The sequence below is a fragment of the Rhamphochromis sp. 'chilingali' genome (genome assembly GCF_963969265.1).
Source record: "Rhamphochromis sp. 'chilingali' genome assembly, chromosome: 22".
NCBI lineage: Eukaryota > Metazoa > Chordata > Actinopteri > Cichliformes > Cichlidae > Rhamphochromis > Rhamphochromis sp. 'chilingali'.
Genome location: NC_137950.1, coordinates 9,969,946 through 9,990,905, shown reverse-complemented (window position 1 = coordinate 9,990,905; position 20,960 = coordinate 9,969,946). Strand labels below are relative to the sequence as shown.

The 20,960-nt window shown below is 40.6% G+C and overlaps 1 protein-coding gene across 1 annotated transcript in view; it reads right to left on the bottom strand.

Moving 5' to 3' along the window:
* Positions 1–9,337: 9,337 nt before the first annotated feature.
* Positions 9,338–20,960, bottom strand: part of snx29 (sorting nexin 29) — a 150,776-nt gene continuing 139,153 nt past the window's right edge. The window contains exons 20-21 of the mRNA XM_080873801.1: positions 19,795–19,934; positions 9,338–13,178 (exon numbers count right to left, since the gene is read on the bottom strand). Of these exons, the coding sequence (XP_080729927.1) occupies positions 13,052–13,178; positions 19,795–19,934 (267 nt within the window). The 3' untranslated portion in view covers positions 9,338–13,051. The remainder of the gene's footprint in view (positions 13,179–19,794; positions 19,935–20,960) is intronic.

Genomic DNA, 20,960 nt, shown 5'->3' with positions numbered 1-20,960 from the left:
TGTTCTAAGGATGTCTGTTCATATCTGTGCAAAAAACTGGACAAATGTATTCCCTCATTCTTTCTTTGCAGTAATCTGATCTATTATCTGTTCCTCATTTTGTAAGAGACTACATGGAAACATCAACATCCGTCTGTGGTTCTGTTTTTGCTATTGTACCGCAGCGACGAGGGAGATGATCTAGGTGTTTCAACCGTATGTATGCATACACAGAGAACAGAATGATTTAAGATTTGATTGTACTTTGGGAACATTATGCTGGCCGTGTGTTTCACCTATGCGTCTCAGCACTGGACTTTTATAGGATCTGCCAGTCTGTGACTGAGTTGCTGTGGCTTTTGAATGCTTCCACTTTGCAGTAATACCATTTACAGTTGATCCTGGAAAATCAAAAAGCAAAGAAATTCCACAAATGGACTTGTTGCAGTTCAATGCCCAAATTCAGCGAGCTCCTTAGAGCGACTCATTCGTTCACAAATGTTTGTAAAGGCACAGCGAATGGCTAGGTACTTGAGTTTTAAATACCTGTGTCAGTGGAGTAAAAACATGACTTTACACTATAGGATTCAAAGATTAGGAGGTATCAGCTTTCGTCAGTGTAGTGTTTCTAGAGTGCCTCTTGATCAGTTCAGTTGTGTAGAAACCTATAAGTCCTTTAAAAACCTTCTAGAGTTAGAAGCAGTTGGTGAGAAACTGGGAAACCTTTTGATTTTCTAAAAAAATCTACATTATTATCTTATTCCCTCCCCTAAAAACATTTGACTTTGAATTAATTGTATTTTGAAAGTAATCTTTGGGTTAACTTTGGGTTCCAAGCATGCAAAACTTGCCTTTTTACATCAGCCTTGAAAAGGCTAAAAAGGCGAGGACTTTCCTGAATGCTGTCAAACCATGTTATTTTTCACCACTGAAGGCCATCCTGTCACTTTCTATTCATATGCAGCGCTGTAACGGCAACACCATTATGAATTCATAAGAAGCACCTGCTTGGCAGTCAAATATATTCCTTTCTGTCACCTGTGTGTCTGTTTACTGGTTACAAGACCTCACAAGATGGGATCAACCTTCATGTTTCCCACTGTGGACAGCCTCATCGCTCTTGCTTTTCTCGCTCTCGCGCTCTCTCATCACATGAGGGACCCTCTTGTCTCTGTGAAGAACAAATGAGGCTGACCTTGTCTGAAGCACATGAGATGGATCCAGTGTGGTGCATTTGCCAACTGCGACTTTGAATTCCATCTCCTCCATGTGCTCCATTTCTGTTTCTGAAGAGGATGGTAGGTGGCTAGCTTCACTCTGTCCACTCCTTTTAATCTTTGCCTCATTCATGGGATCTCTACTTTCTTCGGATTGTTCCACCTACTGTCCTCTTCTCAGTTCATTTCTTGTTTCCTCCTGGTCTTGATTGGGCCTTAACCTCTTCTCACTCTCTTCCACTGCTCACATCTTCCCCCCCCTTCATCCTGTGAGCAACACATTTTCTCCTCTCTCTGTGTCCTTCCAACTTTGGCTCTTTTTTTTTGTCTGTGTGCAAAGAAAAGACATCTCAGAAGCAATGACAGGGGTCATAGTCCAGGGTCAGCAATTTCTGCATGGAGCTAACGACTGAAACTGTCAAGCAGCCAGAATCTTGGCTAAAGTAAGACAAAGAAGAAAGTAAGTGAAAGGAGGAATTTAAAGGTAAGAGAGAAAAAGTAAATGTAACTTATGTATACCTGTATGTGCAGTCATGCTGCAAAAAGGTGATTAAAGCCAGTCTTCTTCATCTTTTTCCTCCTCCACTAGTACATCCACCCCTTTCTTCCATTAAGGGCCATCAGTTCTAACTGTGAACACCACTTCCTGTGATTAAGTGTCCTATTAAAGCCCCATTTTAGTCCTACGCCTTTTTTTTGGCTCATTGTATGAAAGCAGATTTGAAATCATGTCTGAATGATACTCCAATATGAAGAAAAGCCCAAGTAATCACTGACTGACTTCACCTGACTCAGATGTATTTAGGACATTCACGTGTTCTAATGTAATTTTACCTGCTGGGCAGAGCTGATTGTTCCTGTGTGCGCCAGTATGTTTATTTGGAAATTAGTACCACGTAAGTGCTTCTAATTTTGCAACACTCTGCCCAAATCAAAGACTGTGCAAAAGGTGGTTTGGCCTCTGGATCTGAGAGGTTGTAAAAGTGCTTCAAACCTCCTTTCTGCCTGATAACCAGCAGCAGGCAACTCTTCTGAATGAAAATGGAAGTCTGATTGTGTCTATGACAGGATGAGGTGAATTCTTAATAAGAAAGGACACATTGTACTAGCTCAGAAGGACCAAAAGGCCCCAAAGACCACAGATAACAACTCAAGTGCATGACCACAGAATTATTTTTATGGTTAAGACATAATTTCACAACATCTAACCACGTCACAGTATTCAGGAGGCTGGTGCATCACTGTCAAGGTCAACAATTAAGAGACACATTCAAAGGTGCAATATGACACGGTGGACTGATATTGCCTGTATATTAACTCTACTCTATATTTGCTATAGGAAATGGGCACTAGTGTGGGAGTGGTTTTATGTGTCTCACAACTGCTGTAAGCCAGGTTGGGTTAACTGAAGACAGGTTTGCTTACATTCACAGTCTCGTCTACTTGTAGCCCTCACTGCAAACGCTGTATGTGGGACTGTTTCTGTCTCTCTCTGCAGGTATGTCATGTGGTTTTCATTAAAAATATTTATAATGAACAACTTGTTGCTCTGACGTATACAATGAAGATACATTTGAAGGAGAGCATCATCTCTTTGTGCAGGCCAGGGCGTATTATATGCTGCAGCCTAAAGGCAGATTTGGCTTACTGAGGCTGGGATGATTGCCAGCCTACTACTTACATGGTGGTGGCTGTTTGGTCTTGGGTCTTGGAGGACAACTGCTGTTTCCTGTCGAAGTTGTCAGCATGTGAAGTGTAACTAATTTGTGGAATAGCTGGCCGTGACCCTGGACTATGTGTTTTTTCCCCCTTTACAAGTGGGACACCGGGCTGTTATAGATTATATTTTAGAATCTTCTCGGTTGTGGTCTTTTGCCCACAGCTGAGGCTGTCGGTCAGACCTAGACTCTGTGTGTGTTACAGCAAACCACCAGCTACACTCAAGCACAACAAGGCCAGATCAGGCTTTTCTGTAAAACATGTCGAAGAGCCAGCGCTGCTCTGTAATTAAAAAAAGATTGAAACAGAGGAAAGCAAGATTAACTTGTACCAGAATGAAGAGAGAAGTATAGAGCAGGAGAGAAATGGCTCACAGTCAAATGCATATCATTGGTCAGAAGTGTTTATTAATGATATGATTGCAAGGGGTTTTCATTGGAGTATTAAAAACAAACCTTTATATTGTCTAAGGAGCTTAGAAAAAAAAGCATCTGGACTTCTTTAAGTTGCTTGAAGACGTTTCACCTCTCATCCAAGAAGCTTCTTCAGTTCAATGCAAAAGGGGTTTAACAAAAACCCCTTTAATTAATGCTGAAAGTCGGCACTTAAAAAAAAACAAACTGATTGCTAAAACTTAAAATTCACTGTGATGGCGTACAGAGGCAAAACTACAGAAACTTTGTCCAGTAGATTAGAGCCCTACTGTAGCTAAGTGAACATTTTCCTGACAAGTCTGGTGTTTTGCCAAGTTTCCAGTCATCTTCAATAAAACATGAAGTTTATTTTGTAATTTAAGATCCCACTGAGATTAAATTAGACAACAAAGGGTATGCTTGAGGGCCCGGATCCTGTGTGATTGGCAAGTCCAGTATTTTTTTCACTTTAGGCGAGCATGAGCTCCGAGTCTGACCTGGATAGTTTATCTTACTTTTGATGAAATGTTTGGTAGATTTTTCTAGGGTCAAGCTGTTAACCTTTGTGGGTTCAATCATGCCTTTCCATGTTCACATGAGTTTTCTTTTGCAGTGACACTGACAGAACGCGTTTCTATCAGTGACCAAAGCACTGATAGAAAGCACATTTTTCTGCCTCACCAGGACCATGAGTGTGGCAGCCCACTGTAATCTTTGATGTAGTTTCAAACACACAGTTTATGTTGGCATAATTTAAAAAAAAATACCTTTCATTACCGGCTTGAGTATACCACTTGACCTTAGCTATCCATAGCATGAAGTAGAAGACTAGAGAGGAGCTCAGATTTTATTTTTTGTACTTTACACCCAGCTGTGATCTGTGCACACACACTTTTTGCAGTAGCGGTATGAGGTTGTCTCCTTTAAAGCTTTCAAGAGCTGACCTTGAAGTCCACAAGTGTGAATATAACCTGTGTGGTGGCCAGTTATGAAATGACTGTGTCTGCCTCTCCAGTGGAGTCGCCGCCTGCCAGGTGTTTCTGTGCCCTCCACACAATAAATGCCAAGAATGACTCCAGCGTACGAATCCCTGCGAGAGTAAGGAATGAGGGGTCGTCTCTTTTTATTCTGAAAAATCAAACAGTGATGTTAGTAATATTTGTAAATGTATTTTAGGGTAAAAGTATACACATACAAATAATTAAATTAATTTGCATTTGTTTACTGAAGTGAGCTGTTATTTCTATGCAGCAGAGGTCAGTTATGCTGTTGAATGCAGCACATCATCAAATGCGGTTTGCTAGCTGTTATATGCTCTTAAAAGCTGTGGGAAGTTGGGCAAAAAAAGACAGGCAGGGGACAAAGACATGCATGTTAGGTTAATTAGTGACTGTAAATTGTAGGTGTAAATGTGAGTGTGAATGAAGTGTTGTCTGTTCGCCCTAAGATAAATTGGCAACCTGTGCAAGGTGTACCCCGCCTCTCACCCCGTTGATACCTGGGATTGCCTCCGACACAACCATAGCTCTGAATGGGATAAGTGAAAGGAAGTGGATTCATCGGTGCTTTTGGAAATCTGTTTTTTCCTATTTCCGTTGTGTTTTGTGTGCTTTTGCAGCGTTTTCCTTATTGCTGGTGTTTCCTTATGGTAAGTTGCAGTCCGTTTGGCCTCTCAGGGCCACCGTACATTCTCTTTCAAAGCGTCTGCAGAGACTAAATGCTAGCACCAAGCTAGTACTGTAGCAAAGAACCTAGGACCCTGAATGATGTTAAAGCTGAGTGCGTGCTGACCTGAGATAATTAGTCAGGCTTGTATTATTGCAGCTTCCATTTCCCACCATACTCGCCATGTACTCTATGATACAATGCAGTGTGTGTTTGGTGGTGGGTACAGCAGTGTAACAGTATTTTTGCCCTCCAGGGCTTCACACCAGTCGCATAACAAAACTATGAAGTAGTGCGAGACATTAAAATGTCCTCCATTGCTTAACATTGCAGTCTATTTAGAGAAATCAGCATTATTTCCACCTCTGAGTTGGAACAAGTTCTCAGACACCTTCAGAAGTCCTTGCCAGCGCTAGCAGCTGCATCGTTAGCGCAACGCAGGTCCCTCTCACCTCCCACTTCCTCCCCTGCTGCAGTTTAAGCACTTCGAGGTGTTCTGATCAAGCTTCTGGGCTGATTAAAAGAGTGCCATGGACTATTGTGGAAAGCCTGCGATAGCTTTGAGAGGCAGGTAAAGCACAGTTCAGGACCTGATTGCATTGTGAGGAGGAGGCAGGTTGCAGTTAAAGGAAAACTCAAATGAAGACAAAAACAAAGGAGGGCCTCGTGAGAGCTGTTGGTTTTCTGCAGTAGGAGCTGAATCCCAACCTGAAGCTGTGAAAATAAATGAGAAATTGTAAGACAATCCATGCTGCTTGTGTACTTTAAGCATTACCATGAAATTAACATACCATGCCGCATGCATATTTGATTCTTTTTTCTTATCTGGCCCCCAACATGATGAGAATCTGCACATCAGTTATGTAATTAACGCTGCTGCATGTTCCCTTCATACCGGAGACGTTTATAAACAGCTTAGGGATAAAGCACACAGTTTATTTCCCATGTTCCCAGAACTGATAGCATATTAATTAACATAATCCATTACAGCTTAACTTGGGATTTCATTTAGATAAGATACAACAGAAATGTATCCTCTGATCAGAGCCTTAAGTGATCGAACCCCCTGCTCCCTCCTTATAACTACAGGTTATGTGAACTTTGATGTAACAGGCAGGAGTCTGCACTCAATGCAGAATAAATTGAAAAAGATGAAAGGAGGGGGTGAAGAAAAGCCTGAAACAATCAATTTTCCAAGACACTATTTGAAGATTCAGCGACAGACGGCAGCAGGGAGAGTTGAGAGGAAAATCCTCCGAAGGGCTGGTTCACTCTGTCTCTCCTGCCTCATCGCCGAGTAGGTAATAAATAGAGGCGGCGAGTGACTGGCTGATTAAATACAATGTGCCAAGCAGGCTCAGTCTCTGAAGGAACAAGGTATGGCAATGGAGAGAGAAAGGATGAGATTGGAAGTGGTGGAGGGCTTGAAGAGACAGGAAGGGATGGGAAGCAGTGTGAGAAGGATAAAGGTAGTCTTAGGGTTTGAGAGGCTAGAGAAGAGCAGGATAAAATCAGCTGCCTATAGGTGGAAAATGGAAGAATGGAAGAAGACATGGAGAGTGAAGATGAGGTGGGGATTGGAGAGCACTGTTAGAAATGAACATCCTCTGAGAGAGGGTGAGGGGCTGAAGGAGGGCAGGATGAACCTGAAGAAAATCAACAATGAAGGAAAAAACGAGGCAGAAAAAGGTATTAAGGTAAAAGGTAAGAAAATAAAAAGACAAAGGTGAGAGAGGGAGCAGAGAGGAGAAGAAAAGACTCAGAGAGAAAGAAGAGAATGAGAGAGCAAAATTTGAGAAGGTGCTGTTCATTGGCAGTGCAGAGGAGGGGCATGGCCCACCTGCAGGGATACAGTGAACATTTAATTTAGCTTCTGCCAGCTGAAGAACAGCAAGACTGTGAACACACACACAAAAAAATGCTCACGCTCAGATGCAGGTCGTGCTTTCTGACAAATAATCAAAACCTCCAAACACTGAGAAACACAAACAGCCAAGCTGAATCACAGGCTGCAGGGAACTGAAAACAGTAATAATTGCCACTTATTAACTCGTGCTAATTGAAAGGGCTTATTCTGGTTTTGGCATAATAGAAAATTCTCTGCAATCCTAACAAGCACAGGTAGGGATAAATAAATACAGTGGAGAGGGATGCTAAGTAAAATGCAAAATAACTATGGTGAAGGGTAGAGTGGGGTAGAGGTGAGGCTGTTCCATGTCGTTATAAGTAACATGCAATCCGATGCCACGTGTGTCTTGTAAAGAGAGCAGTTCTGCTTATACAGTGATCTTGTTCAAAGCAGGGTCTCTGTCTCCTTGATTCTTCTCACAAATGTAATAGCTGTGTAATTACACGCTGTCCCGTAAAATGATCCCACGAGGATCTCTGTGTCTTCAAGGAAAGGCTGGAGAGGCAAAGAAAAAGTGGACGGGGGATGAAAAGGTGAAACATGGTACATTTCTTTATGAAATTTAAAAAAAAACCCAGGAAAAATGCTAAATTTGCAAATAAACATACTAAATATCTCCCAAAAAGACTTTTGGGAGAACAATGTCATGCCATTCTCTCATTTCATGATGTAACAGATGTTTTCAACCAGTAAAAGGTCTGCACTGCAAGCAAGTTTGGAGTCTTTGACTATGAAGCCGCACTGATACACTGAAAAAGATGTCATCTGGATGGGAACATGTGTCATCCTAAAACATGTACATACCTTCCAGCACTGATTGTACCTTTCAAGATGTGCAGACTGCCAATTCCATAGATAATGATGCATCTCATCAGAGATGCAGGCTTTTGTTTTACGCGCTTATAACAAGCCGAATGACACATCTCCTGTTTTTTTTGTCCGATCACGTCACAGATTTTTACTTTGAACCAAATCTAATTTAAAAAGAAGGAGATGGAGAAGTTGGCAGTGTTTATACATATGTGGCATTTTCATTGCATGACAGAGCTTTAACCTACGTTTGTGGCGAGCTGTGTTCACAGACTGATTTCTGAAACCGTTTCTGAGCCCATGCAGTGAATCATGCCTGATTTTAAGGCAGTGCTGCCTGAGGCCCCAAAGATCACAGGCGTCCAATACTGATTTTAAGCCTTGCTTTGGATTCTCTGACTCTTTTGATTATTTCGTGTACTATAGATGATGAGATATTCAAAGTCTGAGACAATCTGCGTGTCTAAGATGCTCTTTTTATACCCAACCATATAACTGACTAATATGACAGTTGAACTAATTCGTTGCACAATTTTTCTCCAGCTGTTTCCTTTTAGTACCACATACTTTCTAGCTTCTTTTTTCTGCCTGATCCTAACATCCCAAAGGGGTTCAGTCTGGTTAAGGTGAAGACTGTGCAGGCCAGTCAAGTTCTCCCGCACAGGACTTGCTCATCCGTGTCTTTATGGACCTTGCTTCGTGCACGGTGCACAGTCATGTTTGAACAGAAAGGGGCCATCCCCAAACTGTTCCCACAAAGTTTGGAGCATTAAATTGTCTTGGTATGGCATGACTCGAATGGCATCCTGGTACCATGCTGGAATTCATTGAGCTTCTAAGAGCGATCCATTCTTTCACAAGTGTTTGTTAAAGGTGTTTGCAAGCCTAGGTGCTTGATTTTCACATGTAGCTGTGAAAGTGAATACATTTGGTAATATAGTGTATATGTAAAACACAGGAACATCCCAATCGTTCAGGTTTGCACCACTTAGGTTTTTTTTAATCTCATAAAAGCCAAAGCCAAGCCCGGCAATTTTATTCCATTAAAACAATAGAAATGTTAGAGAACATGTCTCGTGCTCAACGCTCGGTGTTCTTGACTTACATGCAGCCAAATGAGTGTAATGTTTAAGCAGCCATCCACATCCTAAACGGGCTTTTAACCAATTTTCCGGTCAATGGACGACAAGCATTTTGTACACCCTTGCTGTTCTTTTTTTAAATTTTCCCTCTATTCCAATTGAGCAAAGCAAACCCAGAAACGGGGAACTGTGTTTCCCAAAAGCTCAGAGAATGCTTAGTGAGGCAGTGAAGGTTAAGTATTCATTAAACCAAGAGGAAAACAGATGCAGCGAAAATCAAATCCACAGCATCCATCCATGTATGCATACGGTTCACAGAGAGAATGTGATGGGAGGACTGATGAGTTCATCTCGCAATATAAACACATCTACGCTTTACTACACACCTAATCTGTATTTAAATTGCACGCACACACCATCTGCATGCGTGCATAAATGCACTCTGACATGACTTCGCATTCTGAGCTTATTATGCAACAAATGTAGTGGCCGATTTGCTTTCATCCGTGAACGCGAGCGACAATGTTAACAATGACAGTAAGTGACACAGAAGTGTTGGTAGCGTAGATGCGATACTCTTTATTGTTCAGTCCCTCTTTGCTGTGACAGTGATGGATAAGGTCAGGCCGCTGACAAAAGGCAAGGACAGAAAAGTACATAAGAACAAACGAGGCATACTACAAAGAGAACAGTTTGGCTGCAACTCAATAAGCCAATTTCACTTTCTTTGCTTGTCATCACTCTTGTTACCAGCCTCAAGGTGCAGCAAGCAATTACGGGGGAAGGAGATGGACTCATTTGAAAGAATACTGATGTACTGAAAACTCTACCCAAAAAGAAGGGAAGCTCCACCACTGAGCATCTTAAGACTACCTGAAATACGTAAAGAAGTGTGTGATGTGCAGCAGTGGTCACAGAGTTTCAGTTTTAAAATAAGCCCTGTGGAGTATTGAGTGCTTTTTCTCCAAAATAAAAGAATTGCAAAGCTTTTTTTTATGTTTTAAATATACTGCATTGTTTACATCAACAGGAGATCGGGAGCCTTGGTCAAAATAGAAACAGCGTGTATATGGATGCTTCATAGTGCTATAAAAACCCCAAAGCGTATCAATCAGCTGCTTTAAGGGTTTCTTAAGTCTTAAATCACAAAAGCTTTTTGTTATTAGCGGGAGCTGCACAAATCTGATAAATTAGCTCCTTGTTTCTGTCTTTTAGGTTATATTAGCCACTAACAGCTAAATGCACCCTAAACTTCAACTGCAGCTGTGTGAGCTGTTTGATTAATGTGGACACCATCCAGTCTAAAGCTCAGTGATGGCGGCTTTCTGATTGATGCTGCATACAGTTGCTGTACAGGACACTACCACATATATCGTATGAATATTTGTGCTGAAAAGTTAAATGATTCCCACCTTCACTGTAAAACTGATGAATGAACAGCTGCTTTTTTATTACTACAATGAACACACGACATGTTTGCTAGCAGTACAGATTACACACAATCATGATCTGTGGGCTTATTTTCTATAAGGCAGTTCTGCACCTGCAGTGTTTTATTGTATCACAGTCATATAAAAGGAATGATAATAACTATCTCAGGGATTAAAAACCTGTATGTATTGATGAAAGTCATGTGACAGTTTCCTGCCACGACTGGAGTGTTTAGCAGCGGCTCGATACTAGTGAGGGTCGTTTTTTGTGTGTTTTAGAATATCAACTTAATTAAAAACACACGAGGCTTATTCTGTTAACCTCCCATCAACAATAGTCAGGAGTGTTTACCACTTTTGCGAGCCGCCCCCTTTGATACAAGTTTCCCAAAGCCCTTCTAACACAATCACTCATTTGAACGTAGTCCGACTACTCTTGCGTAATCTATGCATATGCATGAGCTCCTGCTTTACACCACACTTGATGCTTGGCAGCACTTTGCTTGCACTCTAACAAGCAGCTTTTCTTCAAGTGTTTAGTCATTTTTAAAACATTCATTTGCAACATAACACCGCATGAAAATCTTGCTAAGACACATTAGCAAAACAATCATTAAATATTGAATTGCAGTTCAGTCAGTCGACCTTTGATAATCACCCATATTTATGTAATGAATAGGAGGGTAAACCTCCAAAACACGGCTATTTCACAATCGTGTTTCCCCCCTCCCAAAAACAAACCAGTTTAAAATATAATTAAAAACAGAGTGCAATGATATGCAAATAATTTAAAGACCCATATTTATTTGAAAATGGATGCAAGGACAACATATCCAATGTTATAACTGGTCATTTTTCTAGATATTTTTGAAAACGTGTCTGTTTTAAATATGATGTCTCTTGTCCCAAAGACACAATGTTTTCCACTAACTTGCATCATTTTAGAACTGAGGACACCAGCTGCTGTAGTTCTAAAAGTGAAATATTTTATTAATCTTACTTTTTAAAAAAATAAGATTTCTAATGTTTCACAGTTTAGAGCCTCCTTTGTCATATCTTTTGTTTTAGTTTAGTAATAGGTCTGCACTGCAGGTTGGTCAGATTAACAGCCGTGCTGTTGTGACAAAATGCATTGTCTTGGAGAAATAATGGGTCAGCATTAATGGTGCTTTATAAATGTGCAAGATGTGCCTCAGTGCTTCCTGTGTACCATTTTCAATATCATGAAATCATTTGCAGATGATCGCGTTCTGTTTATTAGCATTTTACAGAAAAGTCAACTTTTTCGGTAAAAGAGTTATTTGGTAAATTTTAGTGGTATTTTGTTATTTTACCATTTTCTAATCTTAAAATATGTACGACACGAATTGATATTACACAAGGACAAATGTACTGGCCCATCTCATTACATCTATAGGAGCTGCTCTATCATGGGAACCGATGCCATGAAGCTCCTGGTGCACAGTTTCTAAGCTGATGTTAACACCTGCAGATATTGAGTCACTTTTATGCACTGTGTGCCTCAGCACTCGGCAACACTGCTTTGTTACTACACATAGTCTGCAACTTTGTGGCTCGAGTTGCCGTTCTCCTAATGCTTCCTCTTCTAAGTGATACCTCTCACAGTTGGTTGCGTTTGTAAAATTTGCAAAGGTGGAGCACACTGCTAGGTTCTTGATTTTATAGACCTGTGGCAATGGGACTGAAAACCCCTGAATTCGAAAATAAAGAGGTGTGGGCCAATATTTATGTCAATATTATGTTTGCATTTACTCATAAAATGTGGCTGCTTTTATTCTAAGTCACAATCGTGGTTATCCCAAACCTTATAACCGTGCATCAAACTAAGATCACTGGTTATGTGATCATGTATTTTTGAGAGGACATACGAATTTACACTCATTTACAGCAATTCATTCATTTAGCAAGGGGCTATTCAAAAACTATGAAGGAAAGGAAAAAGGAAAGACTTTTTTTTTTCATTTTTAAGAAAAACCTGACTCCCCAGACTTTTTCACAGTCTCTTAGATATTTTAGTTTACCAGTGGTGTTTAAACCAAATCCTTTACCGTGATTATTAAATTGGATTTCTAACTTCTTTTGATAATTACTGCACCCATGGTAACATTAAGTTATGTTACACATATCACAGATTTTCTAAAAAAGTCATATAATATATCAGAAGCAGGAAGAAGGAATGCCCGTTGCCTGGTGGTCCACGCCACTGATGGTGAATCAGTGTTGTCCATAAATGTAATGGCACTAAAATGCTGAGACATAAGCAGAGAAAAAAAATCATTTCCAACCAAAGACTTTAATCCCCCCCTTTGACCTCCTTCACATGCAAACCCGTTCCCTACCAACCCAGAGCAGGAATGCAGCTACAAATACTGTAGGCACTGTGACCATGAAATACTTTCACTACAAAACTTAAGAAAAACAACATGTCCCCATCATCCCAGTGTGTTTGAGAAAATAGAGAGGATTCCAAGCTAGTCCATGTGCAGCTTATAGAGTCTTACAAAGAGTCTTGGCAGAGAGTCTTTCAGTCTCTCAGTGAGGTAAAAGACACTATTTGATTGGGTCCATCAATAGGCAGTTTCAGGGGAGCAATTCATCCCTTACTTAGCCAGGCAACACAAAGAAATCTTTTGATATTCTCCTGGAATTGCCTGCAGTGAAGGTTTAGGTGACCCAGGCGTTTTATCTGTAACGCCTTTAGTGTCCTTCAGATGCTCCAAATGTCCTTTCACACATTTGAGCCTGTGGTTCACAGTCCAGAGGCACTGCAACATCGTCCCCAGATCTGAGTTCGAAGGCCCTCGGGTTAAAGGTCACCACTCTGAGGTTCAGGTCTGGCTTCCTGGGTGTTCCTGCGGCCCAGTCTGGGAAAACGTGACGAAGTTTTCGACCGTGGCGTCTTGGCTCCGCCATCGTTGGCTTGGGGTGTGTCTCTAGATAAGAGAGAACAGCAGGAAGGAGAAGAAAGACACGTGGGGTTTAAACGAACATCTGCTGAAGTTTATTACCAAGTTTATTATTCAAACACACCACTGATGCTGCGTCTGGTGGAATAAATGCATCATTTCCCTTCTGCCACAGAACCTCTCCCCTTTGAAAACCAGCTAATAGATACATTTCCATTTTGCTTCTCTAATTGACTGTTTGTTTCCCTTTAGTTACTATTACTACATCTGCCAAGATTCTCTCTTGGATGGCTCATTTGCAGTTTACAAAGGATTCATTATTCAAAATTTGGAGCAATTTTTGAAACATGAGGTCATTGCTTTTAGACAGAGGGTGACAAGAACAGACTTCTCATTTCTAATTAGTGTGGTTTTTTTCTGTGACTAACTGATTAATTCAGGAATACCTGTAAGTACCACTACATGGACTATACACATGATAGTCACATGGGAATAAAATTAAAGAATTGTTTTTCCAATTCAATGCAATTGTATTTATATTGCGCCAAATCACATCAGTCGCCTCAAGGCATTTTGTATTGTAAGGTAAAGACAGTGAAATAATAGCAAGAAAACCCCAACAACTAGCCCCGCCCCCCATAAGCAAACACTTGGCGACAGTGGGAAGAACAAACTCCCTTTTAACAGGAAGCCAGCTTTTGTGTTGTAAAGCCACAGAGTCCTGTCATTAGTTGTGTAATTATAAGAAACGTGAGATCGAGTTCTAAAAGCCTCTTTTTCTTGGCTTACATATTTGCTTGGATTCCTAATCAAATCCTAAAACAAGACAAAATCCTTTAAACTGGATTACATAAACTTTTATAATATAAATTTATATAAACTTCTGCTACAGTGTGAAAAATGTTGCAGTATGTAAAGAAATCCATGGCTTGAGCTTTTGCAATGATTGTATAATCACTGTTAGTTTCACCCTTTTTTAATTTCAACCTGATGACATTGAACGAGAGCCACTTGTCTAACAAAGGAAATCAAAGGCAGGAGACCGAACACATCGAGTCGAATGCTTTCTCTGTGCACCTGTGTTCTCCTGCTCAGATTTGATTCCTTTCAGAAACAACCAGCAGCGACTGCAGCAAATTAATCATTATTTCTCAAATACAGCATATAAGCCAGTCACCTCTCACTGCTGCTGGTGACAAAACTGTGACCATTAAGTGTAAATAAAAAATGGACACAGTCAAAAAAAGTCAGCCATATTTTTTTGACACCTTTAGAAGCTAAAATTCAGCATCTCGGCTGCTTCACAACAAGCAAAAGGTGGATCAGACTGAGAAATCAGGGACACTGTATGCTCATATATACTTGGTCAATTGCAAAGTGGCCTCAACCTAAAGTAGACCCTTGTTTATTGTCAGTTTTGGCCTAAATGGGACCACTATTTATACAATATTTTTGATTAAATACCACATGACACTAACTTTAGGGCTTGAACTCATATCAGAAGAGTGTTTACTGATGTCTTTTTTGCAGTATCCTGCTGCACTTGGTTTCACCTTTGTTACCTGAATGCGCCATCTTTCTCATACACTCTGTGGCAGTGACTCTGTAATAGAAGCAGTGGGTTCAACTGTTCAAGTAGCAATAAGGAAGAGAGCATCTCCTTCTTGATGTCCAATTGGCCCAAATTAATGATGCGCCACAGCTGCTGGAGGTATGATTAAGATTAGCGGGGACATCTGAGCTATTCAATGTCAGGGACTTTCATTTCCACTCGAACAATACGGGCTAAAAATAAACACACTTGTGGCATGGTGAATGGGTGGAAGGCAGCAGGGGCAAAAAAGCTTCATGGTGGCGGATCCCAAAAACTCTGTCATGTTAAAACAGATGTATACATAGAAGGAACAGTCACAGCACAGCCCTGCAAGCATACGTTTGCATTCAAAAATGCAGTATATAAATGCATGGCTCACAAGTGTCTGTGTCATAATCATCAAGATCAGAGAGCTTTGGGCTACAGCGAACTGCCTCAGATCAATTAATATATGGTGAATATTTTTTCCCCCCTCTGGCATAACGTACATTTAGCAGTGGCTCAAGTACCACTTATTCCCAGACCTCCACTGCACCAGGCAGACTCAATCAAACACAGTCACACTATTTGAATTTGACAACGATTGGGAAAAAAACTGATATGATGGGGAGTTTTATCAGCAAAAATCATACTAAATTGAGTGCAGCATGCAGAGTTGAAACTGCAAGCCACCTCATTTATTCATAGCAAACTGTGTAAAATAGCAAAATGTGTCAAATTAATTAGGCCTATAGATTTTTTTTCCTGCCTCTCAGCATGTGTTTGTCCTCCATTTGGACACGATATTGATTTGTGCAGGATAATAACTTTCCCAGGCACTGTTGGAATATTAAAAACTTGAATGAAGAGAAATCTAATTAGAGTAAACAGGAGCACAAATACAAGCACGCAACTAAATGACTGCCTAACCCAAAGGTAGGTTATAATAAACAGTACAGTTTGAATAATTATCAATTCTCGGCCATACACACGCAAACAATGCACCACCGCAGTAAAAGGTTGTATACTTATTCTGAAACTGCCTGAAACTCCTCAGCAGTGAGATAAAGGTCTACAAAACTCTTTTTCCCCCCTGATGCAGCAGGTCAGTAAGGCGAGAGCCCAGATTGAGTACCGTGTTCTGAGTAAACTGCAAAAGTGGTGAGGTTGAGCTGCATACTAAGTAGTGGCGAATCTAGGAAGAGGTGTTACCTCGTCACTGTTCCAGACAAGTGAGGAAAATTGCAGCATGCAAGACCGGAGAGAGTGTGGAGAGAGACGAAGATCTGCGGCCAGATAAGTGTTGGCCACCAAACAAAGTGTGTGCCTTATTTCTTAAAAAAACACAACAACAAAAAACACACTGCTGTAACTGAAATGGTAAATGAACTGCTTTTCTATGGTGCTTTTCAAGTCACAAAGCATTTTACACTACAATCAATGATTCACACACACACACACACACACACACACAAGAAAAAAAAAAAAAATCACAGCTAGGTCTGCCCATGTTCGCCTCATCATCAACAATGAAGGACAGAATCACCGACCTTCTGACTGCTGAACTAGGTGTCTATCACAGTGAAGCTGGTCATTGTTAATAAAACAAGGGTACATCCACGCTAGCAACTTTATAATCCTGCTATCAATTAAGCAAACGTACAGGACATTTATTGGCTCTTCTGAAGTAAGTTTTCATTTGAAAAATGATCTTAAAAACCAAATCAATCAGTAAAAACTCCCATAAAATTGTGCACTTGAAAAATAGACTAAACTGTTTATAAAGCATCTTCTGTTTGCTTTTCTAAACCTTAACTTTAGCATTTTTGCTACCACCATGTTGGTTCATTGGAGCCAGAAGTCTCCAAACTTGAATAAGGTGCCTAAATGCCAAGTTATCAACTGATGCTAGAAAATTCTGTTAAAATGCTCCAAAAAAGCTAAAGAAGTCACTTGAATTAGCTTAGCTTAGAGCAGTGTTTCCCAACCACTGTGCAGCGACATATAGGTGTGCCATGAGAAATGATCAGGTGTGCCGTGGAAGATTATCTGGTTCCACCTGATTGGTACTCTCAGCGATTGGCTGAGTAACGGGCAGAACAATTACATTCTCTTCCACTAGAAGGCAGTACAGCTACCTGCTCTAATTAAGTGAGTTGCCAACTGCCAGTAAAACAAAAGAAGAGGCAGGGCATAATAGCGATAGCTAAATATTTAAAAAGAAAAAATCTGACCTGTGTCCTGGAGACAAACCGAGCTAATTCTGCTATACCTGGTGCACAGGGAAAAATGATCAATGTGCTTTTTGTGATATTTTTGTTTGGTGGTGTGCCGTGTGATTTTTCTAATGTGAAAAATGTACCGCGGCTCCCTTAGGTTGGGAAACGCTGGTTTAGACCTATCAGCTACAGCTAGTCAATCAAAGTGGCCACTGGACTCACTTTAAGCATCAACTAAATCCTAAATGGGTGAGTTAGAAACTAAACCCATTTTCTGGTTTTATTTAGTGAAGACAATCTTTTTAATGTGTTAGATTTATGCATTTTAACATGGGAATCTCTGGAAACGGACTCACTTTTCCTTTTTTTTCCCAATTTCTTCCTACACTTCAACTCCTCATAAACAAAGTTTCAAGTAATATCAAAAAGCACAAAGCGTTTACTTTTAGAGCCTGCCTCATGTAACCACTCGAGGAACACTGCATGTTAATTTAAGTGTGTTGTGCAGTGAAAAAAACAAACAAAAAAACACTGAAGATCACAGAAGATACAGCATACTGACATCAGATAGGATTTAGTTACACAAACTCTTTGTACTCTTTGTTTCGCATTAGAGACGTTTGAGCCTCTGGAAATAAAGACACCGTCCACTGTCACTTTAAAATCTCATCCTGTAACAGACTGCTGTGATCAAATAGATAAGCGTCAGTGCTTATGTCAAAATAATGCTAAGTAACGGGAACACTTCCAGCTCTCCGACACTTCGGACAAACCACAGGAGGAATAGTAGTGTTATAGCTGTTTAATGACTCAGCGATGGTAAACTTATTTTTGAAGTTTGTGACAAACAACCACGAATTTTCAGATGTTGACGTCACTGCTTCAGCAGCAAAAAGCTGTCATATCAATTCTGGCTTTGATTGATGCATCTCTCTCATAGCGATCTTTGAGCCACTGAATTTTGTGTCTTTTTTCAATGCACTGCAAGATTTGTTATCTTGCATTTGTGGATCTTCAGTCTTAGTGTTTGCCATTGTATCTGCCAAATCAGCAACCATACCTGCTGGCATCTTGTAACCCCAGACAAATATTGGCTGTGCACAGTTAACAGAGGGGGCGGGGAAACAGCTATTAACAAAGTGAGCTGAAAAACTCATGTGCACAAATGCACTGAGTATCTGAAACTGTGAAGTAAACAATCGAGAGCTACTTTTGAGGTGAAGGTCACAGTTTATGTTAATGTTTCTCTCTGACACTGTGGTCAGATAATAGAGTGATGCATGGTTTCTTTAAAGGCCGAGCGCTACTCAACCTTGCGCCTCCTCCACCTCCAACCCCTCCCTCTTCCTCCATCAACAGGTTCATGACCACATTATTCAGGTGCTCATTCCTCACCACAGAGGTTAGACATCATGAAAACACCAAAGGCAACATTATCAAGGGCCGTTGAGATGCACGGCCCCTTACAAACCCACAGGAGTCGGTATTATTGTGGTACAGTATGCTGATCTGAGTTGATGAAGTGTCATCTACGATTTCACTGAGTCGTGTGTAAAGACTTCAGTGTCACTACAAATTACAACAAGAAGACAACAGCTATTCAGCAACTGACATATTTAGAGGCTCTCTGCTACATGCTACACGTCTGCTTGCACACCGACTACAAAGCTTAGTTGTGCGATGGTGTCACTACGGTTACACTACAAACCAGAGTTTTTTTACTTGTAGTTTTAATTGAAAACCAGCACAAATGAGCTTGTCAGCACGTTTGTTTTCCCTTTCTGCTCTAACACTTTGTTGTCTAAAAACCACACACAGAAAATATAAAATCTCAAGGACATGCTTTAAATGGGTACACACTGAGATGTACATCAGACACCAAATGACAAGGAAGGACTGCAGAAAGACTGCAGAGTTATACCACACACACAGACACACACAGACTCACTCCTGAGGTGAAAACAATATCATCCACGCTGGAAAAAATGTAGTCGTTTCATTTTGAAAGATGACGCCGATGTCTCGGGAGAAGAAACAGCATTCCACTCGGATGGCGCGACAGGTCAGACATGCTGGCTGATCGCAGTAAGTGGAAACTGATGTGAATATTGACAGGAAACGACTGGAACATCTCATTTTGAAATGTAGCCTGGGCGGTAGGTGGGCATCTGAGGCATCATACATTTTCACACTTGCTAGTCTGAGAGTGTGTGTGTGTGTGTGTGTGTGTGTGTGTGTGTGTGAGTGTGTGTGTGAGTGTGAGAGAGAGAGAAAGAGGGAGAACATACTGTGTATTTTCCATGTGTGAATATGAGTGTTAAAGTCAGGGAAAGTTTGTTTTCCAGAGACTTCCAGGATTCTGTCTGCTCGCTTGTATCCTGTGCAAACTCTTCACACAACACTAGTGACAGTTAACGCTTCCTACAAAATGTTGTATATTACAATGATATAATAAACAGAGACAAATGCCAGGAAGCTGTTATTTTTTTCTTTTTAGATGTTGTGTATGCAAACAGTGGTTAAACAAAACCTTTAAATAGGTAACCATGGGGACTATATTTGAGCTTCCTGTAGACAAAAAGCTAACACCTGCATTTGATGATAGATGTTATATAAAGGAAACTAGAAAATTATTTACATTACTCCCACTCAAATTAGTTGAGAGTTTCTTAGAAATTTCTGGCAAGATTTCTCTCGGAAGTTTCTATAAGACGACGCCAACCTTTAACAGACACGATCTGAACATGTGCTAGAAGCTGTTACCTGAATCTGTTGCACCTACGCACACAACTGCATGTCATATATTTAAGCTAATATTCTGTTTTTCAGGAGCTTATGTGTGACCACTTACTGACAGAAAGGCAGCAGCGACAGCAGCGTCTCTTTGGTGGGGCTGGCTGTGAACTCTGGCAGCGTCTGGATCAGTTTGTTCATCACCGTGCGAAGGTAGCCCTGCAGCTGCTTCCTTCTTTCCTCCACAAACTTGGCATCCTGAGACAGATGAAGAAGAGTTAGTCTGAAATAGACACTGAGGTTAAAGCTGCACCTGAATACATACATCATGGACTGCGTGTGACAGGATAATATTTCCTCATAGCACCGAAACCACACATGACTCTGCCTTAGAATTCATTTTCTTTTGGACTTCTGACCTGCTGATTTGGGTTCACTTTAACTGCTATTATCAGTATAGCACAATCCCACTGCAAATACAGCAAATTTTATTGGAGGATTTAGCCAAGTGCCAATGAAGGTGGACGTTTTCAATGTTAGGTTTACTGCTGTTCAGCTAATAGTTAGCAAGTGCTTGAAGACTAGCTGGCATCTGACATGAAAACTACATGTGACTGTGGAAACCTGCTAACAACCACAGAAACTCCTCTTCGTGACCAATTTCATCTAGTGACTCGCAGCAATCACTTGCTATCCAGTGGTTGCTCGTGGCCAGTGATTGGTCTTTAGGCTCGTGAAAACTGAGGCGTAAAGTAATTTAAAAAATAAATAAAGGAAAAAAAGCGCGTGTACGCCATTAGAAGAAATCAACGTCAACATTTGGAAAGGTCAAAGAGGACCTTTTTGTAGAAACAATTGCAAATACTGTATACATTTACACATTTACATTTTTCTTTCTTAACTGTATTGGTGACAGGAAGTATGTACATTTTTGCACATGTGTAAAATGACATAGATCATGTTGTGACAAGCTGACCGGGACCGTGGAAAGGTAAGGAGTTGCAAATTGTGACTTAAAGACATGTAACTGACGTGCCAGATTCAGATCCTTTGCAGGTATCCTCTGTGATGAATGGCTTTCAGTTTTTCTAGCATCCATACAAACCAAAAGCACCCTGCTGACTCTCTGCCAGCGGCCAGGCTGTCCAATCCTTTCCAATCTGCTCTGACAAGAGATATTGCATAATCCAAAAAATAAAAAGCATTTTTTAGGATTACCACATTTATTATTTGTGTTGATTTTGTCGTTTCATTTCTGATGTTGATAAAGCGCAGTGTTCTGAG